Raw genomic sequence first — 26,732 nt, 5'->3', positions numbered from 1 at the left:
CACAGGCTGTTGGTCATTCCTCTGGGCTGCTAGCATCACCCGGGGGGCGCTTTTCTGATGTACGAATGTCTGGAGCTTCGCCCCAGGCTGAATGAATGCGCATCTCTGGGCTGGAACCTGGGCATCAATATTTTTAAATCTCCTGAGATGCCTCTGATGTATAGCCAAGGCTGAGACCGATGGGGAAGCACTGCACACTTTTTAATCCGTGTGTTTATTAAAGGTCAATTCCTTATTGTTATTTTTCCAGACACAGAACATTTGTGAGAATAGGACAGGGCCTTCCTTTACATTCTTCACTCAGGTTCCCCAAATGTTGCCATTTTATCACAGTTGTTTTATTCCTTTCTATATCACAAGCAAGATGTCCTTTACTCCTAAACCCTTCTGTGTGTCCCACAGGAACAGGGACTTACCTAACCGAGAACAGCGATCAAAATCAGGAGATTAACCCAACGAAATGCTGTTTTCTAATCTACAGACTCATTCGGGTGTCACTGGTCGTCCCCATAACGTACGTTAGAGCAAAAGAAAATCCCGGCTCACTGCTCTTTTCAGCTGTCACGTCTCTGTAGTGTCCTTGTGACCTGGGAACAGTCCTTCAGTCTTACTCTATCCCAATGCTAACGTTTGGGAAGATTCCAAGACAGTTCCGTTATAGGATGTCCTGAGTTTGAATCTGTCTGATGTTTCCTCTTGGTTTTATTCGCATGCATTTGTGCTGGACCGTCACCACTGTGACCTTGTGCTCCTAGGGCATCACACCGGGAGGAATGTGGTGTCCCGTCACTCACGATTCTGGAGTGAGCTTTGATGTCCGGGGGAGGTGGGCGTGGCGCTCTTGTAGATTACACATGCCCGCCCGCGTCAGCCATACTCACACGGGTTCCTGGATCTTTCCATAGGCAGCGTGTCTAGCAAAGCTGTGGGGGTCTTCCGTGCAGGATAAGCAGGTCTTAGAGCAGGAGAAGGGGAAGACGGAAAGGTTCTGGAACCTGGAGCTTTGCCAAGGGGAAGAGCTCTAGAGAAGGCGGTGTGTCTCCTGGCGTTGGGATGAGGTGATAGGACAGCATGGGGCAGGGAGGGGGGGTTTGGATTAGGGAGGGAGGCGCAGAGGAGAGACTGCTTGCCCCTGGCTTTGCTGAGAGCCGCCCTGTTGCCCCACAGATGACTTCCACGATTCCCTTCCCAAACCCCTGCCGACGTCAGAGTGCCGCTCACTCGCTTTCTAAGCTTTGACTCACCTCCAGCTCCATCTGTCTTTTCCTTTGGGGTTGATGACTTCGAGATTCGTCCTAGAAATACCTTCTAGGAAGGTGATACCCAGCTTGACACCTCCAGTGACTCACTCTGTTACTACCTGTTGCTTATCTCGAGATCAGATGCGGGGACTCTCACCGCTTCTAAGAACATCAGCACTTGGTTAGTAGAAGTGCTTCACTTGGCAGCTGGCTCAGAAGACCTTTTTACTCCGCAGATAACACCTATTATTTATTTAAATAAAATATCAAAATCTGGTTTTCTTTCTATGCACCTGTAGAGAACAGTGTATCGCCTGAAGTCGAGATGGTCTGGTGTTTATTTCTGTCCACCTATGTCCCTGTCCCCCTGGGCAGCGCTGGGTGAGCCACGACAGTGAGTGACCTTCCCTCTCTGCTTTGTTGTGTTTCTGCCTAGGGTTGTCTTTGGCTCATTACCAGAATGTGTCGTTCCTTTTTCTTTGTTCCCCCTCCTTGTTTCACATATTTACCTTCCCCGGGCAGCTGCGTGCTGCTCCAGAGACGTCACGTTGTCATGGAGATCGTGGCCACAACACGTGTGGGTTCCCCAAACTCAAGCTGCCCCTCGTTGGTCTCTTCCTCATAACTTTGAATAGAACAAGAACGAATGGAAGCAATTATGGTAAAGGAGAATGTTTGTGTAGCGTTGACTCTGGGGAGAGCACTTGGGGGCTGAATCATGTCCTCTCGCCCCTGCCCCTGGGAAGATGTGTCCGAGTCCTAACCCTGCTACCTCAGAACGGGACCTCCCTGGTAGAGAGTCTTTGTGGAAGTAATGGAGTTAAGACAAGGTTATGGGGGGGGGGAGGCGATCTAATATGACCAGTGTCCTTGGAAAGAGGAAATCCAGAGATAGAGACATGAGCAAGGAGAATCCCATGTGAAGGTTACAGTGATGCCCCCACAGGTCGAGGAAGGACCAGAAGCTGGGAGCACTTACTGAGCACTCCTCATAAGCGATCACTTCTGGGATCACTTCTCATGACCCTCATTGTATATGTGCCCTCCTGAGGCAAGGAGAGACTGGGCACATGGCTCACAGCCACTCGAGCTAACAGAACCCCACTTGGGTCAACTCTCTAAGATTTGCCCCTCCCCCACAGCCACCCTGAGCCTTTCCCTTCCTTCTGTGGCCCTTTCTGTCAGACTCCTTTCTGGAGCCTTCTTTGTTGCCTCACCTCTTGAATTCTTGAATGTCTGCATGCCCCTTTCCCCCCACCCCCAACCACTGGCCCCTGCCCACGGTTCTTCTACCAGCCATTACCTGTGGCGTCAGCCACCACCTCCAGGGACCCTCCAGGAGTGTCCGCTCCGGGGCCCTCGGCCGGATGCCCACGGGTGCTGTGGAAAGACCCGCAGAGCCTGCATTCCAGAGCTGAGTTTCCCAGATGGACGTACCACCAGTTCCAAGCCTGGACTCATCATCACGTCTTCCCTGTCCCTCATGCCACACCCCCCCCCCCCGAGGCTCCTCTTTCCTTGTCACCTGCCCCCCACTCAATCTAGGACCAAAATCACTGTCGTTTCAGTCTGGACAAGCTGCATAATTTGCAGGGCCTGGTGCAAAATGAACACGGGGGCCCCTTGCTCAGAAATCAGGGCGGATGTGCTAAAGGCACTGAAAGAGGAAGTCTTCTCCTTCCTTCTGTGGTCTCTCTCCTAACTTGTCATGGTGTTTGTATTTGCTCTCCACGCTGTCCTGAGGAAAGAAAATGAGCATTTGAAGTTATTAGCATGGATATGCTGTTCATCTTCATGTTGGGGGTGATGCCAGGTTTTTTAAAAGGTTTATTTATGTATTTTTAGAGAGACAGCTAGGTGGAGAGGGGTAGAGGGAGAGAGGATGTCTCCAGCAGACTCTGCACTGAGCGTGGAGCCCGATATGGGGCTCGATCATACAACCCTGAGATCGTGATCTGAGCCGAAACCGAGAGTCAGACACTCAACCATCTGAGCCCCCTAGGTGCCGCAGGTGATGCCAGTTTTAAGCGCAGATCTAGGAGCACTGAGAGTATCTATAGGATTACAGGAATGACCCAACTCCTACCGCGCTCATGCACTGCACAGTCATTACCACTCTCTACCTTTGTCATATGGATGCAGAGGAAGGATTGAAAGGCCTCCCTACTTTCCCATCCCTTCCCCCTCTCATTTCCAGCACAGGCGGTGGGCTCACACAGGAGGTAACACAAAGAAGGATGCATGGGACGGGGCTCCCTGGCCGTTCCTCATTCTCCCAGCGCCCTTGCCTCGTTCTTGGTTCAAAGCCAATTCTGATTCTCGCCGATGCTGTGGTGGCTCCCTGCTTGCCGTCCGCATCTCTGTTTACCGTCCTAGGTGGCGTATGCCTCTCTGATGCTCCCCTTGGGTTTCCTGGGTGCATCACCATCGTGGGTTCACCAGAATTCTATGCTCAGGGCATTTCAATCACCACGAGAACGAGGCACAAAGGCACGTGGCAGCTCATAGTGTGGCTCCTTTGCCCACGCACGTGCCCCACTGCCCTACAAAGCTTCGCTTAGAAAACACAAGTTCAAAGGTTAAATTATGAAGAATTTCAAGATGGTGACAGCGGAGTGTTAAACCAAGTGGGGAGCCCTTCTGAGCGTGGGGCTGTATGCAATGCTCGGGTTGTGCACCCGTGATGTTGACTCTGGTCTCAGCTGTTCTCACCCCATCTCCAAGACTTGCATTAATGCTCCCCGGCAGGATTGCAACCACCCTAATTTCATCATGGGTCTCTCCAATCCATCTAGCACAGACTTCTAGAAGGATTTCTCTGAACTATAGATCTGACCAGCATCACTCCTTTGCATCCAAGTCTGCAGTAGCTCCCATCTGCCTTTAGGTGGAAGTTCAGACTCATTAGCAAGGCACCGCTTCCTTCTCCAGCCTTTGCCCTTGACCTCATACCCTGCACGCTGGTCGCTGGTCAGCTGTGCAGAATGTCTCCACAAGCCCTCTGAGCCTTCGCACATCTGCCCCTGGTGCCTGAGGTTTATGTTCACTTGGTTGGTTCCTGCTCTCTCTGCAGGTGTCACCTCCCACTGGGAAGCCTTCTGTCACCTGCTGGTTTTATTGCCCCTCTTTCTGCCCCCAGTGTTTTAAACACTCCCTGTGCTTCCTCTACCCCAGCATTAAGCATAATATTACAACAAAGTGTAGAGGGAGAAGTGGCAAGCAGTTCTTCCTTCATTCAGAGTCCTGGATTCAGGGTTAGTGGGGAGTCCCTTGGACCCGGAGAAGAGATTCCGGACCAGGAATTGGAGTGAAGCCTTATTCTGGCCCCATTACCAGCTGGCTGTGCCACCTCTTTGCACAGCCAGAAAAAAAAAACACTTCCCTGGCATCTCTGAGAGCCGGTATCAGGGTCATAAGAGCCAGGAGATGACAAGGATTTTTTTTAAAAGGTTGAAGATTTTTATAAAAACAGCAGGAATGAATATAATTATATTCTTTTAGAAATCAAAGACAAAGTCTTGCCACACTGAGATATGCTCTGAAGGCAATCCCAGAAAGTGATTCTGCATGTTTGAATTATACATGAACAGGAACCACTTGGGAGGCTAGCAATCACGTGGATATACAAATTTACTGTATCTCATGTATAAGATTGATTCATTTATTTGTGTGTGTGAGAGAGAGAGAGAGCATGCAAAAGCAGGGGGAGGGGCAGGCAGAGGAAGAGGGGGAAGGAGACCCCCACTGAACAAGGAGCCCGATGCGGAACTCGATCCCAGGACCCTGGGATCATGACCTGAGCTGAAGGTAGATGTTTAATGGACTGAGCCACCCAGGTGCCCCAGGACACTTGTGTTTTTTTTGTTTTTGTTTTAAAGATTTTGTTCACTTATTTGACAGAGATCACAAGTAGGCAGAGAGGCAGACAGAGAGAGAGGGGGAAGCAGGCTCCCTGTTGAGCAAAGAGCATGATGCGGGGCTCGATCCCAGGATCCCAAGATCATGACCTGAGCCAAAGGCAGAGGCTTAACCCACTGAGCCACCCAGGTGCCCCTAGGACACTTGTTTTTGATAAGAGAACTAAACCCAGAAGGCAAAGTGTCACCTCGTGCTTCCTCAGCTGGGATGGGGCCTGTTGGGGACAAGAACGTTTTGAGCTGGGGAAGCGCTGCAACTGTTATTCTGGGAGTTACAAATAAATGTTAGTGTGCAGGTGAATTTGCAAATATGGAATCTGTGAATAATGAGGATCGGCTGCCTATACCACAGACCAGAGTCAGATTTTTCTTCAACCTAACCATCCAGAAGACGGCTAGGAGCCAACAACTAGGGAAGGACTCTGGGGGTGGGTAGAGAATAAAGGAGACCAGATGGGGCTCAAAAGTGAGAGGCGTCCTCACTCAGCAGGTGCCTAAATGATTGTTTACAAAATTAGGTAACAGATTAAGAAGAGCAAAGCATACCAAGATGAGGACAGTCAGAAAAAAAAATATATGCCAAGGAGGGAGACAGAAGAGTGAATAAGCAGCTCCTGGCGGAATTAAGGAAGTGTGGGCCCCCAGGACGGTCTGGTGCTGGAGCCTGCTGGGGAGGTTTTAAACCTGCCCCAGGGAGGGGGAGTGGAGGGGGGAGCGTGCCAGGGACTCAATTAAGGATAAATACCAAGAGCAAGGCCAGGCGAGCCCAATTACTGTGTGGGCGCCCGTATTTCTTTACAATTGTCCAGCCTCCCCTGTGTCTGTGAAATACAAAGGGAGAAATATGGTTACTTCCCCTAATTCTAAGGCGAAAGAAATGGGAAGCCAAACGATCCGTCTGAGATCCTCCACTGGTCCAGTGAGGAGGCTGTGAGGGACAGAGGGGTCACCCAGCCTGTTCCCAAACGCAGCGTCTGAGATACGCTGTTTACGCTGGTTTCAACTTTTAGAAACTTGCCTGCTCTGGTTTTGTTCCAGGGAACCAAACCCATTCACCAACCAACCCAAACAGCAAACCTGTTTTGCTTCTACATCGAATCGTTACAACCTTCCAAATGGCTTTCTGAGGTTTACAGCGCTACTCACCAAACACCATCACTTCTAAGGTGTAAGGGGGAAAAAAAGTTTCATTATTACAAGCAGTGAAATCACTCTATAATTTTCCAATTAACTGAATGAAGCACAAAATGCGTGCCCTGGAGTCTTTCCCTCGCCCTTGAACGGATCCCACGTCCCTTGATCATCCTACACATTTCGGCAGTGGGCAGACAGGGGCTAGGCAATCTGAAGTTGAAAGACTCTTTACCAGGCGGCAGGGAGGCAGCACCTGTCCATCCCCACGGCCGGCCCGTGGGCTGGGTTGTGTGGGACGTTCTGGTTGGTCAGCTTCCCTGAGTATTTCTGAGAGCCTTTTGTTGTCCCTGGGGATAGAGCCGCTAATTTGGCCAATTCGGAGCAGGAAAGATCAAGTGTAGATTTCATATCTGAGTTTCAAGTGCTGGTTAAAGAGTTGCATTAAGTTATCAAATGCACTGCAGTCCCCCGCCTTAATCAGCAAGGAGCTCTGTCGTTTGGGGGTTCCTCTGCACCCCAAAGAAAAGGAAAACTATTCCGGTGCTTGAGGCCAGTGGGGGTCCATCCTAATCCAGACGGTCGCTCATTGGATAACTTTCTGGGTTTAGTTCCTGGTTTCCAAACAAGGCGTTCCTTTTTGTAGGATGTGAAACCTTTGGTGGAAAGCAGGAAGGAGCTCTTACCAGACCTGTTCAAAATAAAATAGTGAATGTAATCATAAGATTGTAATTCAAGTCCAACACAGCATGCTTGGAGTCATTTTTAATCAGTTGATTTGTACCCTTCTCTCTCTGTGTATATGTATATAAATATGTATGTGTATTATTGGCTATATATGCTATTTGTATGTATCTATGTATATATAATATAGTATATTACTGTGTTGTAAACTCAGGAGTAAGTTCTCCAGGGATCACTCCATCATGGTCATGGAAATTATATTGGGGAAGGCATATGAAATTAAAGGGTTTATTATACTCACGGGTCTTCCAGGAAAAAGGCATCGCGCCCCACAGGGAGCCACATGGGAGCAGTGCCCAGGGAGCAGCTCAACCAAGCCGGTGGGGAGCTGAGAGAGAGAGGACTTGAAGGCAAGTGCCTTTATTGCGGGTTAGTTGGAGTACATAAACAAAGACACGAGGCTTTTATCGATGTGTTTGAATGTGACTAGGTCATGGTCCTTTCCACACAGAAAAATCCACTTAAAAATATGTATATGATTCTAAAGGGGAAAGTCTGGGGCTTGATAAATCACAGGGTAGGTGTGTAGAAAGAGAAAACAAAGGGGAATTAGGAGAGAAAATAATAAGATAGAAGATACTTGGGTAAGTGACTCCCAGAAACAAGCATTGGAAACAAGAATTCCAAGTCCCAGGACAACGCGAAAGTGTCTGTGTATGTAGAAGCTGGTGACTGGGTGCCATGTGGCTCTCCTGTAACACACAGGATGTTATTTCTCAAAGCAGAAAAGTCACCGAGCGAGCCAGGGAACATTGTCAATTTCCTCAACAAAAGTTCGCAGTCAGCTTCCAGATTTAATTTTTTCCCATATCTGATTAGAAATTTGAGAACATTTTAGTCAATACAATTTGAGATTCCTCTAAATGCTCTTGGAACAATAGCAAACAAGGGAAGTTTGTAGGTTCGATGTTTTTGAAAATAGTACTTTAGTTGGCTTTAAGAAAACCAAGCAGTGTTGTTCTCAAAGAGAATCGCTCACTTTGTTGAGAAAAAAATTGTCAGAGACTGGATTTCAAGAATTTGTAGGCTGAGAAGTGGCTTATCAGAAGCCAGCAAATTTACCCAAATTAGCACTTAGCTGGTCCTTTTCAGGGATTGTTGTACTCATTTCTGCCAAAAATGCTTCCACAGCACCCTGAAACCTGAGGACCAGTAATTGATGGCATGAGAATCAATTGTTGAGCTCCTCCTTGGGGGCAATTTTATAGACTATGAAAGCAAACACTTTCTACTCTTTTACCAGATGTCTTTGTCCCAAGACCAAACCAAGATGGAGTTGGGAAGAAATGGATTTGGAGTACTCCTTGTCTTTGCCTTCTTTGGGGTCTCTCTTCCAGAGATTGGACTGTCTGTCTCTTTTCCTTCTGGTACACGCACGCTCTCCTCTGGGAAGAGAAATGACATGTTGACAACAATATAAGTGACCTACTTATGCTGACTCCCATTACTTGGGCATCAACCCTCTAAAGTATTCATAACTCTCTGGTTTTAGAGCTAAGGTCTAAAGAGGTTCTACTCAACATCCTCAAGGAAGCATCTGATGTGAGCAGGTTCAGAGCCTGAATTCCTCTTGTCGTAACCTGTGGCCACCACCTCTGTGCTTTGGATCCAGGCCCAGCACTCTCTGGAGTGGAGAACACACACCACCCCATGTGTGCACAGCCCCACACCCTTTCCCATACCCATCAGTATATAGAAACAAGTATACTGCCTGTCTGAGAACATTCCATCCAAGCCTACTAGTCTCTTCTCTCCACTTTTGCTAATGCGGCTTTTAAAAGTCAGTAGCATTGTGGAATGTAGTGACTAATTAATGAGGCCTCTAGTCCCTTTTAACTCGTTAGTAATATAACTCACTTTGATTGTAGCAAGGTCTTAACTCAGATGACTTCCCAGATGAGAACTGGAGGCCATGCGGAATGTTGTCAACAATACACATCACAAGCCAATGAGGTGTGTTTGGTGAAAGTTTTTGGTACTTCTCAAAGTCCTGCCAGCTTTCTACTTAACATAATACCAATTGAGAAAATGCTGTAGTATTAGACCAAGTAGACTAGCTGCTAAAATAAACAACTTCCAAATCTTAGGGGACTAACGAAATAAAGGATTAGTTCTTACTCATGCTGTGCTCCAGTGTAATTGGAAAAAGGGGAAGGCTATGCTCCATGCGGTCATTCAGGGACCCGATGCCTTCCATCTTGTGCCTCCCCCATCTTTTCTGGGTCCTCAGAGCTGTCCTTGTCTCTTCTGTCTTCCATATGTGACAGCGGATGGGGAGACAGGGAGTAGAGGTCACACAATCTCAAGGGCCAGATCTGAAAGTGACAAACATCACTTCTGCCGCCTTTCCATTGGCCAGAACGTTCCACTGGCCCACACGATGGTAAGTGGGAGTGGGAAATATGCCCCTCCCCCATGCTCAGGAGAAAATATATGGTCCCTACCCCATCTAGACCCTCAGTTCACCTTCTGTCCTGCTCTATTCTCTTTTGGGACCAGGATCTAAGCTTAAGTTCAGAGAGCTACCTTTGGAGGTCCCTAGGCTTTGTGATTCCCCCTCAAACACCCAAGACACACACTGATGGCTCTTGTTGTCTTCATAATTAACCTCCAGGTTCAACTTTCGTGTGCAAACCTGGGCCTAGAGAAACGACTTAAAGTGACTTTACTTTTTGATCTTAACGCTCTTGGGTGTGTGGTGCCCAGTCATGAGCCCTTCATCCATTGTGGGGCCTTTCCTGCACTCTTCAAGACTCTGACTCACTGCCCTAAAGCCTCATGGACTGCCCCCTTGTTCCTGCTTTTGCCAATTCTCTAAACACACTTACAAACACAAAAGAAAAAAAAAAAAAAACCTTTTCTGGAAAAGAACTTCAAACATGTAGAAACACCTTTGAATATTTGTGAATAAAAGGGTGTTGTCTCTTATCTAAAGCATTAATGGATTGGAGGGTTCTGCTCTATTAAGTAAGTGGAGGAGGGTAGCAGGGCCACCAGAATTGAATTCTACCCTCTTCCCAGAAGGAAGATGGGGAAATTGGCCTCTCGTGATTAGGGGACTTTAGCATACGGATGTTGGGCCAGCAACTGATGTACTTGTATCCTGTGCTTAGAGTGACTCAGCATCAGCCCCTGGGAAACCTGGACTCTCGCGGAAGGGCTCTGACTTCAGAAAGGAAAGGAGGAAGAATTTGCAGCTTCTTTGGCCTGTTCTAAATCTTAGTAATATTGTAAACCTTAATTATTCTTTCAAGGTTTTGTTTTTGAGTAATCTTGACACCTCATGTGGGGCTCGGGCTTTGAGCCACGAGATCAAGAATCTCATGCTCCACTGACTGAGCCAGCCAGGTGTCCCATAAACCTTAATTATTTTGAAAAAGGAAAGAGAGAAGAAGAAGAGAGGAAGAGGTAGAAAGTAAGGGAAGGAAGGAAGATTTTCTTTTCTCCTCAAGCTGAGCAGTGACATTTCTGGACCATGAGGGTAGCTACTGGGCTATGTACTTGTCTCTGAATTGATTGTCTTACCATCACTGCTCAGAGCAGACAAGGCTGACAGGGAATACGGTTTGATTTGCAAGCCACCAAAGAGTTCTGTGTAAATTTGTGTTCTTCAATGTTGTTTGCAGCACAATAACAATCCCCTCAGCTGGTGCTGTGGGTTATGGCTGATAAAAATGCTGGGCCGCTATATCATTTGATCGTCACCATAAAACACGAGGACACCAATGCTGAGAGGGGGTGGCAGTCACACACCTTAATCCCACTATGAGCCCTGTGCTTGGGCATCTCATTCTCTGCTCTGAGCCCCTCCTCCCTGTCCCCCAACACTGCAGGATGATTCTGAAACCATATGGGATTCTGAAGTGCCTTCTGAAATCATGCAACTTAAATGCAGCTGTCAGCACTGACTGTGGTATATGAAACTCTGTTTCCTTAAGAATGATGTGCTTGGGGAAGCCTGGGTGGTGCAGTCAGTTAAACACCTGACAGTTGGTTTTTGGCTCAGGTTGTGACCTCAGAGCCATGAACTCAGGGTCGTAAGATCGAGCCCCACATCAGAATCCATGCTCAGTGTGGAGTCTGCTTGGGATTCTCTCCCTCCCTCTCCCTCTTCCCCTCCTGCTGTGCTCTCTTTCAAATAAATAAATCTTAAAAAAAGAATGATGTGCTTAATAATAACACTCAGATGATTCATGCAAAAGAATAAGAAGGGAGGGCTGGTCAATTATGAGTCAGGGAATCTACCTCTCATTTTTGATGTTTGACAGCTGCTGTACACATTGGCGTATCAGAAGTCCTACAGGGAAAGAACTGTGTTTGCCTTGTTTTAACCTATACACCCCAAGCTCATTTTGCTATAACATCTCCTTTCTCCCCTGCATAATGTTTCTTCCTCTTGTAGAACACTTCGGGAGACACATCCATGATTCCTTGAAAATCAGTCATTTGCATTCTGGTCATTCTCAGGTCACTGGAATATCTCTGGATAAATGGGTTTTCCTTGTAAAGGTGATGGGGACGAGAATCTTAAGAGCGACTTCCCCCTGTCTTTCTGAAGACAGAGGAGAGCTGCTGTCACTCTTAGGGACTCCTTCCACATGAAATATCCATCCACATTTTATTTATTTATTTATTTGACAGACAGAGATCACAAGCAGGCAGAGAGGCAGGCAGAAAGGAGGAAGCAGGCTCCCTGCTGAGCAGAGAGCCCGATGCAGGGCTCGATCTCAGGACCCCGGGATCATGACCTGAGCCAAAGGCAGAGGCTTTAACCCACTGAGCCACCCAGGTGCCCCTATCCATATACATTTTAAAAAAGGAAAACATAAAAGCCTTTATCTAAACTATTCTAAGATCTGCCCAATCCAACCAGGCCTTTCAAGATGATCTTTGAAGAAAGTCCTAGCCATAGCCATTGCTGTGGGAACTTTTGCTGGTACACAGAGTGGGGATTCATCAGGAGAGGATCTTGGAGTTAAACATAAGTTGCACCTTGGCCCCTCAACCATGTGACGCAAACAAGGATCCACAGAATGAATGAATGAATGAAATATATTTTTTAAAGGGATCCACAGAGCATTTCCAGGCCAAGCCAGGCTTTAAGGACTGATTTCTTATCAGTTTGCTCTTCTGCCGTCCTTCAGGGCAGTAAATACTGGCCCACACATATAAAGTGTGACTCAGAGCTCTGGCTGAGCCTAATAAGAAATAAAGCATTTTTGACTGATCCAGCATGATGCAGCGTTTGATTGAGAGAGAACCATGAACAGGAAGCTACACTGATAGTCATTCTTTAAAATGGATCTCATTTGAACCAGCCAAGAAACCAAGGTGTGCTAAGCGCTGGAGTCTGAATGTTAGTCTGAGTTTTAGAGTCCCTCCAAAGTTCGTAGGTTGAGATCCTAACCCCCAAAGATGATGCTATTAGGTGATTAGGTCATTGGGGTGGGGTTTTTATGAATGAGATTCCCTCATCCCATAATGTCTTATAAAAGATGTGCCACAGAGTTCCCTAGCCCCTGTGCCATGTGAGGACAAGGTAAGATGGCCCTAGCTCTGAACCAGGAAGAGGGACCTAACTAAAATGCAATCATGCTGGTACCTTGATCTTGGGCTTTCTGCCTCTAGAACTATGAGAAATGAATCACCGTTGTTTATAAGCCACCTGATCTGTGGTGACTTGTTACAGCAGCTTGAGTGGACTAAAACACTAAGTAATGTATTGACTCTGCCCGACGCAATGGAAAGAGTATGTGCTCACAGCACACTTGAAAGATTGGGAGAGGGTCTTCTGTCATCTGCCTCTTGTTAGAGGTCAACCTTGGCAGACGGCTCCTGCTCCATCCCAGCTCCTGCCTTTATCCAGGGAGATGCCTGTTCCAGAGGTCACCCTCATTTCCAGCAACCTTCCTTTCCATCCACTTCTCACACTCTCTTCCATGGCCATCTCTTGGACATTTCCATTGTCTGCAACTGCTCCACCTTGAAATCACTTGGGGCACAAGATCTTACCTCTCCAGCCTGCTGGGGTAGTTGCACCCAATCTCACCTTGTTGGGTCTCAGCTCACCTCGATTCCCTTGGGCCTCCCCAGTACTCACTTCCTAACTTGGAGCCCACACTCCAATATTGCAACCACCATCTTGCTAAGAGCACTTTTGAATGTGTTCAACATCAACTTACAGTAAAAAATATAATTTACAAATGACATAGGGCTCATCTACATATGTATTTACACATGGAGATGCAAAGCTAGGTCTCTCCTAGCTTTAACTCAATCATAGTTACTTAAAAATCTGATCCCAGACATCAGTTCTTATAACTTTAGCCCCGTGTCTCTTCTCATCTTTACCAAGATGTCGCAAGAGTCGTCTGTATAAACTGTGCTGTTTCCTAGGGCTGCTGTGACAGATCACCACACACTTGGTGGCTCAAAACAGCAGAGATTTATTTTCTTACAGCTCTGGAAATCAGAGGTCTAAAATCAGGGTTCCCTTGTCTTTTTCATTTTCTGGAAACCACCTACATTCTTGGGCTCATGGCTGCGTCACTCCCACCTCTGGTTCCACTGCCACATCTTTTTTTATCAACTTTGACCTTTTTAGGAGGACCTTGGTGACTATATGGAGCCTTTCAGATCCTCCAGGATCACCTTCCCATTTCCAGATTTCTAACTGAATCACAACCTCAGAGTCCCAGATTTCTTTTTTTTTAAGATTTATTTATTTATTTGACCGAGAGAGAGAGAGGGAGAGAGACAGAGATTACAAGTAGGACCCTGAGATCATGACCTGAGCTGAAGGCAGAGGCTTAACCCACTGAGCCACCCAGGCGCCCCCCCCTTTCCAGATTTCTAACTTAATCACCACCTCAGAGAGTCCCTTTTACAATGAAAAGAAACATGTTTCTAGGCTCTAGGGATGGGGATCTGGGGACATCGGTGGGAGGGCACTATTCTGTCTACCTCAAGAGCCATCTGGGATTTCCTCAATTTCTACTTGCTTTTCAACATTTTCCAACCTGGCTAGTGTCCCGACTCACCATCCCAAGTGTCTCTCAAAAGGCTCTTGATGTCGTCTGTGTTGCTGAAAACCAGGGGTAGTTCCAATTTGTCCTTCTTCCTGACGTCTTAGTAGCTTCTGACATTGTGGGCCAATCAGAATGAGGTGTGGGAGGCACCCTGAGGTATGAGGGCAAGTGGCCCGTCTTCATGAGGGTATCTTCCACCATTACTCTAGCGTACACCTGGCGTGGATGTGATCAGCTGTAGAACACGCTCCCACCACTGCCCTTGACCTATCAATCCTCCATAGGCTGCACAGTGTCTGGACTTTCTTCATTGGTTAAAAAGCTTTGGTCAGATAACTGTAGGTAAAGGGTTTTTTTCTAAACAGTTTTATTTACCCACCAAAAATGCACCTATCACAAACGTGTAGCTAGGTGAACTTTCACAAAGTAAAACATGTATCCACCCTTCGGATCGAAAAAAAGTTTTGCCAGCTCATCCTCCTGTCCCCTCCCTGTCACGAACCCCTCTCCTCCCAAAGGTAACACTCTTCTGAGGAAGCCTGGTGGTTTTAATTTTTTTCTTTTAAATAGACTTTCATTTGTCGAATAGTTTTAGGTGCATGACAAAATTGAATGGAAGATACAGAAAATTCCCAAATACCTGTAGTCCCTATGCAGGCACAGCCTCCCCCCTGCCCCCCTGCCCCCCTGCTCCACCCCCGCTATCAACATTCCCCATCAGAGTGGTAGATGTATTACAATGGATGAACCTGCATTGACACATCATAACATGGACCAAAGTCCATAGTTCACCGTGGGCTCCCTCTTGGTGCTGTGTGTTCTGTAGGTTTTGACAATGTGTCATGACTTGTGTCCATCCCCAGAGGATTGTGCAGACTAGTTCTCTTGCCCTGAAGTCCTCCGTGCTCCCCCTGCGCATCCCTCCCTTCCCCCAATCCTCTGACCACCCCTCCCTTTTTTTCACCATCACCATAGTTTTGCCTTTTCTGCAATGTCATGTCGCTGGACTTGTACGGTCTATAGCCTTCTCAGACTGGCTTCTTTCACTTAATAATATGCATCGACATTTCCTCTGTGTCTTTTTTGCAGCTTCATAGCTACTTTTGTTTTAGTGCTGAATAATATTCCATTGTCTGGACAAACACATAGGAACTGGACTGACTCTAGGGCTGATTTTACTGGCGGGCTATCTTCTTTGTACTTCCTGGTGTTAGAACTGACACACTGGCAGAAGGGCCCGGGAGGCCTCCAGAGGCCATTCTCTGCAGTGAGCTTCTGCCTCCAGAACGTCGCTCTCAGAATACCATTATGGCGCGCAGTGGGGCTCAGGTCACTGCAATGCACTCATTCATGTTTTGATGTAAATGACCCCGGGGAGATCAAGTTCTGCTCATAGGGGACAGACTGCATGACAAATAGAAGAAAAACAATGGCCCAAACAGCACAGGTTTCTTTTCCACCCATGTAACAGATTGTGGAGAAAGCTCAGAGAATCTTGTCCCTGAATCTGGGACCCAGGCCCCTTCAGTCTTGTGCCTCTGACACCCTGACAGCCTTCTCATTTCCTTCATCTAGTTAGAGTAGTCTAGACTGTTGGACAAGCCATGAAGCCGAAGTCATGCTCCCAGGATTAATTTAACATCTTAGTCGGAGGGTCACATGGCGTGGTCCTGGTGAAGGATGTGGTAATGGATGGACGAGAAAGTTTTACTGATGAGTTTGAAGAGGTCCAGGGGTGGGGGTACCAGCCTGGGGAGTTTTGGGGTGGGTGCTGATCTGGGGCAGCATCAGGGCGACTCTGAGTTCCTGGTGTGGCTCATAAAGGAGGCTGGAACTTTCGCAACTCATGGCTTTATCAAGGTCCGCCCGTGTGTCCTGCAGGAAGTTGCTGACCTGCCATTGGACCACCTAGGGGTCTCTGCCCAGCCTTTCTCAGTGGCTGGCGGGGAGCACGTTGAGAGTGAGGACATCGTTCCAACAAGCAGGACCCTGACTTACAGCCCCAGGGCCTGATGTCAGTTCTGCTGCTTGAGCTAGGGTCCACTTTTCCCAGGGAAACCAACTTCAGGGTAGCTGACTTCTTGCCTTCTTTCAAGGGTGGGAAGGAAAAAGGGAGTTGTGGTGAGAGACCTCGGGTCTGGGTTACATGTAGAGTGGGCACTCCCACTCTTCGTCTTCAAGTGGGCAAGTGTGACCATCCTATGGCAGATGTCACAGTCCCTTTCACTGTGACTTCCGGGCAAGGTCAGGGAGCTGCAGTGGAGAGCCCTTTGCAGAAAAGCATGGTCAGAGAGGATTTTGAAAGTTCGTCAGGGAGGACTTCAGCGCAGGCCGTCTGTGTGGGAATAGGGGAGTTCTGAAATTGCCTTCCTCGGCAACCCCTCCCCCCCCTCAGAGGCCACGGGCTGCCAAAGCTGGCCCCCACACACCTCACCAGAAAGTCCCTGGATCTCTTCCCAGCTGCCTTGCAACTGACCTCATGAGGTGTGAGAAGGCGGAAAGGAATCTACATTTCAGATGAACCTTCCTTCCTCCTTTCTGAGAAGGGGTCCATGCCGCCAGAACCTGCCAGGCCACGCACACAGCTCCTCAGAGCCCAAGGTTCTGTAGCTTGTCCAGCCTGCATGAGAAGTGGCCCGGGACCCCTGGGATGAGGAGCTTGTGTTGGTTTTTTCAGGGCTGCTGTAACACAGAACTGCAGGCTGGGATGGTTGAAAATAGCAGAAATTCACTCCCTGAGAGCTCTGGAGGTGAGGAGCCTCAGATAAAGGTGTGCCAGGGCCAGGCTGCCTCCGGAAGGTTCTACAGAAGAACATTTCCTTGCCTTTTCCAGCTCATGGCGGCTGCTAGCAATCCTGGGGTTCCTTGGCTTTTAGATGACTCCAGCCTTTACACGGCCGTCTTCCCTCTGTCTCTTCTCTTCCTGTAAGGACATCATCACACCTGTCAAGGACCAGCCTGCTCCATTATGACCCCATCTTAACTAATCACAACCGCAAGGATCCTATTTCCAAATAAGGGGGCACCTGAGGTTCCCAGTGAACATGAACTTGTGGTGGGACATCGTTCAACCGGTGACAGAGCCCCACCCTCCACCCCTTCCCCTCCCTTCAGAGCAGGCCCTTAGCTTGTGCAGGCTACCCTGCCTTGCTTTTCTTTCCAGGGCCCAAGAGTGATCACCCCAAAATAAAATGGCATCCTGTCCTTCCGGGAAGGCACGGCCTAGCTCGAGGGAGATCAGAGAACCCAAATCTCTTCAGGGACAGGCATCTCCATGTCCAAGGGATACCCACTTGGGATTTTTTCCAGCTGCGTAGAAATGGTTCAGGATTTCTTGGCTCCTGGACAATCCCAAAGGGACCGAGACTTCTGAGCCTTCCTATGGGCCATTCCAGACCCAAGGTTTACAACCCAGATGGGAAAATTGGCTCCCTCTCCTTCAGCTTCACCTCGAGCCCGCTTTGGGGTCTTCTCCCTGGGAGCTGCTAAGGAAGCTCCGTCCCCCATCTTCCTGACTGACCTACCCCTTCTCTGGGGGGAGCCGAGGTCCTCCTTTTCAGAAAGCTGGGAAGGAGGGGTGAGTTCCTGGGCCTCTAGTAACCCAGCTGAATATTTTCCAGGTTATCTAACCAAACTCCTGCAAAACCACACCGCCTATGCCTGTGATGGGGACCATTTGAATCTACAGTGCCCTCGGCATTCTACGATAAGTGTCCAATCGGCATTTTATGGGCAAGATTATCAAATGTGTAGTGCCCAGCAGCCTGCCTCCCAGAGGGAAGACCACGTGGCCTGTGTGGCTCCCACCACATTGCAGGTACCGCCCTTTGTAGATGCTTTAAGATGATGCAACGGTTCTCTCTCCCTCCCTCTCCTCCTCCCGCCCTCCGTCTCCCCATCACTCTCTCTCTTTCTCTGTGATTACATAGTTCACTCACAGCAAACCTGATCCACGAAAACCTCAGTTCATACGAATCATCAATTTCACGGGTGAGCTATTTGCTTCTCAAAAGGATTCGTCACCAGACAAGTCTCAATGGAATCCCTCCTTCCTGGAGAGCTCCCTTAGCGCACGTGCAGCATGAATTAATCCAGAGGCATAGTCCCTACTGCGGTAAAGCCAAGTACAGTCCAGTTGGGCTTTGACCTCTGGGACCACCCTTCCCGGGGATCCCCCAGCAGAGAGGGAAAGCTGGGGATGCTTTAGTGGGAACCACAGGTCCCCGTGAGGCTGACGGCCAAGGTCATATCAACTTCTCAGAGAAGCACTGGAGGAAGGGAAACCTCAGTCACGGTCGTTCTTCACAAAATGGTCTTCTTCTCCAGTTGTAGATGAGGATGTTATTCTGGTTTTAAGCTACTTTGGGCAGCCTCTGCTGATTTGTTCTTCTGTTGGAGAGTACCAGGAATTTGCAGAGAGCACCTAACCTCCTCTTTCTCTTTCTTTCTTTCTTTTTCTTTCTTTCTTTCTTTCTTTCTTTCTTTCTTTCTTTCTTTCTTTCTTGTTGGCATTAAGGGAAAGATCTGGTATAGGAGGAGGTCAGAGCCAATATTTCAGTGGAGATTTTAGACTCCTCCTGGCTCTTTGATTTTTTTCAGCCACAGGAAATGTGGGCGAAAATAAATTGTTGAGGAGGACTAAGGAATAATGGAATTAGCATAAGGCTGTGTAGCTCTCCTTAAGGCCCAAAGAGAAGCCCAAAGAGTATGATAATGTAAGGATTTTTTTTATTTCTCCCACCACTTGTTGCTTCCATTCCAAGCATCTTAGTATCTGGGCAGTCATGTGGTTGGTAAAGGTACCTGCTGAGTAGCCAAAAGAATGTGTCTGAGTGACTTCCCAGAGGCCACATGTTGTTTCCGGAGACGAAGTTACTTTCCGTGTGTCCCCCACCACATTCTGTAGCCCTCGTGGCCTGTGCCCAGTCTTTACCCAACTCCCCTGCCCGCCCTGCCCTGGCGCCCGGGCCATCTGCTGCTCTCCCAGGTGCAGAAGACGAGCACTGGGACGGGGGTGCCTGTTCTGTGACGGAGCGACCTCCTGGCACCCCGAGCTCCCACGCACAGGCGCCGCCCTCCCCGCCCAGCATGGGTGCCTGGCTCTGCCAGGCAGGCCCGGGGGAAGAGGATGTTTCCAGAGCCAAGCCGACAAGTTAGCATTTGTGAACCCGGTTCTGATGTTGTGCAGAAGGTTTGTCTGCCAGAGGCGTCCCCGTGTGCTGCTCTTTCATCCGGAGATCAAGAGAGCCTCTATGTCGTGTCTTTTGACTGGGGCCTCGGAGCTGTGGCAAGGGGCTTCCTCTCCCTCGGAGGGAGGGTGCCCGATGTGGGAGACAACAGGTATCAACGTCCACCCAGAAGCCCCTCAGCGGATCTGGCCCATGGCTGAAGGTCACCAGGAAGGTCCCCCCCCCATGCGGTTTTTAGCCAGGACACAGTTCGGGAACAGTCCTGCCTTGAGTCCCGCGCTGTGGCTGGAGACCCCCAGGGGCTGAGTCATTTCATGATGACCCTCGGCCACGAGAACGTGTCCCGTCGTCTGAGGGTCCCCAGGGTTTCCCCTGGACGTGTTTTCTGATTTCATACACGTCCGCTGGACCCCTTGAGGGACTACCTGGTAGGGCCGGCCTTCCCCACGGAGCTGCGCCATGCGCTACTAGGAGAGCACGGCGACTCAGACAGCCTCGTGACTGCGCCAAACTCAGTCCAATGGGAATAAGGAAATTCTTGGGAAATGTTCTCCGGACTTGGTGTCCTTTTAACAGACCCCGAGTGGAAGTCTTCTGTGACTGTCGTGGGCTCCGTTTGGAAATGGAAAAGGGGCAGCGAGTTGCTAAGGCTCCTCTGGGACCCCGTGAACGGTCCTCGGCGAGCTTCTCTGGACCAGGTTTATTCACAAAGGAGTGAGCTGCCCGGAAAAAAATTGAGAGCAAGAGACAGTTGAGGGAAAACGTCTAAGCCCAATGCTCACCAGCAATGCCTGAGCATTCCACAGAGAAAATCGCTCCAAAGGGAACACGTGGGGCCTGTGTCCTTGTCGTTGGCAAGGCTGGGAATCTGCTTTTCAGTTTTTATCAGTTGGCCCGTGTTTGGGTTGGGTCTCCAAGGCGTCCCCCAAACACTGAGTAGTTCTCTGTGGTCTGTGCCCGGCTGTTTTCTGCGGCTGGAGAGCTCTGGCTGTGATTCCTGACCCCCACAGCGCTCTCGCAGCCCTCCTGGGGCGGGGGGGACCTCCGAGGCCCGTCTCACCCGCTCTCTGAGCTTCTCAGATCCTGCCCACGTTTCCTGGGGTCTCCGTGATGCGGCACTTTTGCCGAAACCGTGCACAGCACTTCCAGCAGAGACAGATGGGGGGGCTGGTCTTCCGATGGGGTCTGCCACGGGTGGGTCAGCTGTCTTGTTCTGGGAAGGACAGGAAGACGGGGAGCAGACCTGATCACGCCCGTAGGCGAGCTCTCGGCTTAGACCCAGCTCCGCGCAGCTCGAAGGTTCTTTGGGTGGACACCCAGGCCGGACAGACGGAGCCGAGAGCCGCCCGGGGGTGGGATCTCCCAGACACTGTGTGTGGTTTTCAAGCCTATCCCTTTTCTACCCCCTCCTTTTAGAAGGTGCTGGATGAATGCCAGAACCAGCGGGCCTGCCACCTCCTGGTCAATAGCCGTGTTTTCGGACCTGACCTTTGTCCAGGAAGCAGTAAATACCTCCTGGTCTCCTTTAAATGCCAGCCTAGTAAGTAACGTCTGAGGGGCACAGTGTGTTTCGGGTGTGGCTTCCCTGTTTCAGTCACAGCCTTCACGGGGGATCTCTGACAGAGGGTGGTAGTCCCGCTTAGAGACTTGTTAATAGAGATGTCCTACCTGTTTTTGTAATAGTTTACGTGTATTTGTGTGTGTGTGTGTGTGTGTGTGTGCACCCATATATCCACGTGCATTCTTACAAACCCCTGAGTTTAAAAAATCCTTCTTGGTGTGGAAACCCCAGTTGTACCGTGCTACAGCTATCAGGGGTGGCAAGAGGCAATTACAATTGCTTTCCCCCCAAACGAAGAGCCACTTCTCCTTTTCAGAGGAAGCCCACCGCCAGCTGCGGGGCCCCTTGCTCTCACGAGAGGGCACAGCTGCCCCCAGGCCCCTGGTTCCAGATCTCTATGAACTCGCCTCTTTGCTTTCACTAAAGCAGGGGCTCCGTACCCAGTGTCTCTTCCTCAAGGAGAAAGAATTTGGAAAGGTCTCTGGGGGGAGCAGCCTCCTCCACTCTGATTCTCGCCTTTCTCTCTCTGGTGACTTGTATCACCTGTAACGCATGTTAGTTTTGTGATCAACCCATTGCCAGACAAAAGGAATGGCTTTCTGGGGCGCAGGTCACACTTAGGGGCATGGCGGGTCAGCCCGAAAGAGGCCACAGGCAACGGCAGGGTTAGAGGCTCCCAGGAATCCTTGAAAAAACTTGTTGAAAAGAAAGCAACAGCGTTTCACTAAAGAATTATATACATGGCCATCCCGACACAGCGCTTTTGGGTTTTTTGCCTTTTGTTCTCTGTGGGTTTCTGCCTCTGGAGCCCAGCAGCTTCCCATTGGCAGCCAGGGTGCCGGGGGTCGGTGAGGCTTCGGGTCACACGCGTGTCGTGTGTGGTCTCCAGTGCGCACTTGCAGAGAAAGCAGGAGATCCTCTCAGCAAATATCCAGCTTTGCGTCTTTAACCCTTTCCTTGCTGGGGTGCGGACACCCCTGAATGGCCCCTCTGGCTCGTCCCCCATACTGGGTGTTCAAACGCACGTTCACGCTCAGACTCACATACACATCACCACACACTTATAGGGTACGCACAGTGGCTCGTACATACACAATAGCACACCTGTGTATACTGTCACATGCATAGACACTGTCGCACACATACTCGTGATCACGAAGACCCAAAGCAGACCCCAACTTTGCACTCCGACCGGCGTCTCCCCGGGAAGTCAGGAAGTCATGGCAACTCCTGCCTCACTCGGACACATTCCTTCTAGATCTCTGTGTCCTCAGTCATGTCCTTCCCATGGCTAAGTCTCCAAAGCAGCTGTCCTCGTCCTCCTTCCGTGGTGGGGAAGACAACCCCCTTTTAAAGTGGCCCTTGTTCACAATGTCAAGGATTGGAGAATCTGGGTGGTGGGAATATGCCCGTCTATTGTGATATTCTCTCACATTTTCTATACTTTGGAAGTTTTTTGTAATCAAAAGGTCCTTTTAGAGGACCAGCCTCTAAAAGGGGTAAAAAGGCCCTCGTGAGATTGGCAGAACTTTGACTCTAAGTCAGTGCCGGACCACAGCCTTATTCCTGCACCGAGCAAGTAGGTCTGATCGCTGATTTTGTTTCAGCAAAACACTTGCGGAGCCTCTGCTGTGCACAGGTGTCAGGCCAGCTGCCGGGCGGGAAGACTGCTCTCGGGTTTTGCAGAAGTTTCTTGGATGGGGTTCCGTGTGGGACAGCTCCCAACCTTCCTTCGTGTGGCACCATTTACTGCATCTTCACACAGCTGCTTCCTTGTTGTCCTTTCGTTTCTAGCAACCGTCACCTTTCTCGGGAAAGACCAGACCTGTCTAAAAAACATCTCAGCGGGAGCCCTGCTGTCTTGGTACTGGGCAGGTCCATCTGGGGGAGTTGACCCCAGCAGGGGTGCAGAGAAGGCATTCCTGCACCTGGCAGGTGATGGTGGGGCTGAGGACGGTGGGTTGAGGGGCGAGCATAGAAGGAGCGCTCCCCGTGGAAGCCTGTGGCCAGAAGAAGCAGTGGGGGGGCAAGCAGGAGCACCGGCCGGGGAGCCATTGCAGGATCCCCGGGGCCCTGATGGCCAAGGAAGGAGGTGGATTCCTTCTTTAAACAGGGATGGTGTATGGGTGCGGTTTTAAAATGGCCTCTGGTTGGCCTGTGTGGTAATAGATTAGGGGCAGAGCCCTTGTGTCTTAGTCTGTTCGAGCTAGTGTAACAAAATGCTGTAAACAGGAAGGCTTATAATCAACAGAAGTTCATTTCTTGTTGTTCTGGGGGCTGTGAAGACCAAGATCGAAGTGCTGGCCGATTTGGTATCTGCCGAGGGCCCCTTTCCTCTACCAGTGGTTCTTTTTGCTCTAACTACCTTGGCAGAAGGGATGAGAAATCTCTCTGGGGTCTCTCTCATGAAGGACACTAATCCCCCCGTGACCTAAGCCCCTCCCAAAGGCCCCACCCCCCAACACCGTCAAGTTGGGCATTAGGATTTCAACTTGAGTTGAAAGGGGACGCAGCGGTTCGGACCAGAGGACTTTGGGTAACGGAGACATCGGTGACCCAAGGTCCTGCAGGTTAGGAGACGCCCCTGCTGCTGCTGTGAGTGGGGAAGGAGGAAGAGAAGGGCCCCCACATGCTCCAGACTCTTTTTCTGCCACCCTCCTAGCCCGGAGGCCCTTTGTCTCTGGTGCCAGCCCGAACGTGACACGGACTGTTCGAAGGGGCACCCGGCTGCACCCGGGGCTGCGGGGACCCAGCCCTCATCCCAAGTGCCAACTATGTGCATCTCTCCCCGGCCCTGCCTGTGGGCAGTGAAACCTGCCACCGTGGGAGCCTTTACGCCGGGGAGCTGGGCCAACACTGCCTACCGGGGCTGGCCTGTTGGCTGGTCTGGGAGCTGTTTTACAGGGACGCTGGCTTCATGAATCAAATGTCAAGTGAGGATAATGTACTGCCCGCACGGGGGTAAGGAGTGTGTGAGTACAGTGCTGTGTAGACGAAAACTACAGTGCGGCTTGTAAGAGGCTGAGCCTGGGCTTGTCATGCGGGTGCCCTCAGGGACCAGCGTCCGTCATTCCAGGGGGCAGATTAAAGTCGTCCTTGCTGAGGATGGGAGTAACTGGAAGGCAGTGAGACACCAGGTGTTGGGGGCTGGGCTGGGGTCTGCCCCAGGTGTGGGCAAAAGCAGGACATACTGCCTGTAGAGAATTTAAAAACACACACACACACACACACACACACACACACACACACACACATTAGAAGTGACTAAATCTCTGTATGTTGAGAACATCACCACGCGTGACCGTCCTAAGGAACATCAGTGATCGCACAGGTGACGCTGCCCACCGGCTTTGAAGGGCCCTGCGGATATGCAGGTGCATTATCTGTGTTATTAAGGAGGACCTGCCTAGCCCCTGCTTGGCAGAATTGGCGGGGGGGAGGGTGTCTTGCTACTGTTGTCCTTGAAGAAGAGTCCTGGCGGTTCTTCTGCCTGGGCTCCTGTCACTCTCCCCATCCACACCCATGAGGAAGCTTCTGGAAGGCTCCCCACCCCCCAATCCCTGCCCCACCCCACCTTGTCTAATTTGAGGCCATCGAGCACTCTCAACCAGCTCTAAAACAAATTCTCTTTCTCTACCCAAAGTAGCAATTTATAGCGGTCTCATTGTTTTTAGGACCCAGAAGTGTTGCTCTTAGGTGACAGTGAATCAGCACATTCCTAAGGAACCCAGTGACTCAACATCACACAGGTTAACCCCAAGCTTGTAATGTGACACTCACAGGCCCCTCTATTCCAGGAGATGATTGGCCTGTAATCTGGGGACAGTATCACCAGAGGCCTTCGAGTACGGGTGTTGTGTTTCTCTGGGTGAGTCTGGCCCGCGTGGAGAAACTCCCTTAGTGAATGGGCCTTAGTACTTCCGAGAGGCGGTGACTGAGAAGTACACATCATGACAAGCCTTGAAAAATCTCTTCTAATTTTTAAAAATTCTGAGAAAGGGAGGAAGGAAGGGGGGAAGGAAAAGAAAGGAAAAGAAAAGCAAAGGAAAAGAAAAAAGAAAAGAAAAGAAGCCAATCCTGTTGAAAAGGAAAGCTTCCAATTTGCTAGATTAGGCTTGGTTTTCATCCTTTTTGGCGAGCTTTGCCCCTGGAAGGCATTCTTAACATTCTTCAGTATTCTCCCAGGCAGATGGGGGCTTGGGCTCTCTTGGTGTGTCTACCCCGCGCCCTCTATTCTGCATCAAAGGCCATCGTTCATTCTGGGCCTTTGAAGTAAGGCAGTATTTTGGTGTTGGTGGGATTTAGCATTTACTCGCCAAAAACACTGAAAACCTCACCCCAGTGCGGATGTGACTCACCAGAATCAAGCCCTCCGATGTCAGGGTCAGACTCAGTGTCTTTTCTGTTTAGCAAAAGAAAACAAAGCTTTTCTTGGCTTTAGGTCCAGGGACCGGGTGAAGGGCATTCTAGACATCGCTTCGTCACCACTTAGATTTTCCCTCCTCTGTTAGCTCCTCGTGTGTTCAACCACAAGCATCAGCAACCCGGTTTCTGTTTCATGCCTTTCATTAATCTTGAGTGTTCCATCACCACAGATTAAGGGACTGTGCCACAATTTATCAGCTGATGGTGTATTGAGATCCTGAATTTCCAATCTCAGTCTGAAGTGAGATTTCCTCACTGTTCTTCTCCTCTTGGTGTAGAAAGGCGTGGGAATTCACACATTACAGAAAAAGGTAGACTTTACATTTGGGGATTATTTTCTTTCGTGTTTTAAGTTTGGGGCTTGAGCATCAGCGATGCCAGGATATGAAGTCCCATGGCCAGGCCACCATTGCCCTAGTGTTTACCCCTTCTGACTTCCTGGAAGGCTTCTTGGGGGGTGATTTCAAATTGATTTGATTACAAGGCATAGTAAGGAAAAATTTTACATTTTGGCCCAGCACAACACACACACAACTCAAAAGATTTTTTTTAATTATAAAATAGTGTTATTCCTTGTTTGCATGATGCACTTTGATGCTTTCTAAACTCTTCTTTGTTTTTTTTAAATTGCAGGTCACAAATGGCTAAACTGATACCCTGAATAGAATAGAATAGAATAGGCCTCAAATCAGTTTGAAAAACTTTTGCTTGAGAGAATAGAATAGGCCTCAAACCACAGTTTGAAAAACTTTTGCTTGAGGTGTTTGAGGGATCTGGGTGGGAATGGCCTGCACCTTCCATCCAAAAACATGAGTGAGTCAGAGAAGTGACAGTGGGGGTTGGGGAGTGGTCATGGGGGGTGGTCATGGGGGATAGTCTTTGGGGGTGGCCATGGTGGTAGTGGTCATCGGGGTGGTCATGGGGATTGGTCATAGGGGTGGGAATGGAAAATGGCCACGGAGGGTGGTCATGAAGGAAGGTCATCGGGGTGGTCATGGGGTGTGGTCTTTGGGGGGTGGTCACAGTGGGAGTGGTCATGGGGGATGGTCATGGGGAATGGTCATAGGGGTGGGAATGGAAAATGGCCACGGAGGGTGGTCATGAAGGAAGGTCATCGGGGTGGTCATGGGGCGTGGTCTTTGGGGGTTGGTCACAGTGGGAGTGGTCATGGGAGTGGTCATGGGGGATGGTCAAGGAGATGGTCATGGGGGGTGGTCATGGGGAATGGCCATAGGAGGGGTAACATTGGGCGAGACAGTCACGGGAGAGTAGATATGGGGGCTGCTACTTTTCTTTCCTCTTGACACTTTCTTCTTCCCCATCCCAGACAGTCCACGGCAGCCCGAGTAGCTCCTACGATTTAGCTCCTGTTGCCTTGTTTGGCTCCAAAATGTTCCCATTTGCTCTGCAGTTGCCATTTCAAAGTAGAAGAATCTAGGAGTAATAATACAGGATCTTTTCTTTTCCCTTACAAAATGTTGGGGAGGTGAGGAGAG

The 26,732-nt window shown here is 49.6% G+C and overlaps 1 protein-coding gene and 1 long non-coding RNA gene across 3 annotated transcripts in view; one reads left to right on the top strand and one right to left on the bottom strand.

Annotated features, from left to right (window-relative positions):
- Window positions 1–26,732, top strand: part of EVA1C (eva-1 homolog C) — a 69,019-nt gene that overhangs the window by 15,024 nt on the left and 27,263 nt on the right. Inside the window, exons 2-3 of one of the 2 annotated variants that reach the window (XM_082723919.1) lie at window positions 17,682–17,878; window positions 20,667–20,790. The exons of the other annotated variant lie outside the window; for it this stretch is intronic. Of the exons in view, the coding sequence (XP_082580045.1) occupies window positions 17,682–17,878; window positions 20,667–20,790 (321 nt within the window). The remainder of the gene's footprint in view (window positions 1–17,681; window positions 17,879–20,666; window positions 20,791–26,732) is intronic. 2 annotated transcript variants of the gene reach the window in all.
- Window positions 196–1,786, bottom strand: LOC309861337. Its single transcript, XR_014309880.1, has 2 exons — window positions 1,245–1,786; window positions 196–1,042 (listed from the first exon to the last, which is right to left on the bottom strand). It is a non-coding gene; the product is annotated as an uncharacterized lncRNA (long non-coding RNA).

Source organism: Mustela nivalis (genome assembly GCF_964662115.1).
Source record: "Mustela nivalis genome assembly, chromosome: 1".
In the NCBI taxonomy this organism is placed as follows: Eukaryota; Metazoa; Chordata; class Mammalia; order Carnivora; family Mustelidae; genus Mustela; species Mustela nivalis.
The sequence above is the reverse complement of the archived record's forward strand: the minus strand, read 5'-3'. Positions and strand labels throughout refer to the sequence as shown.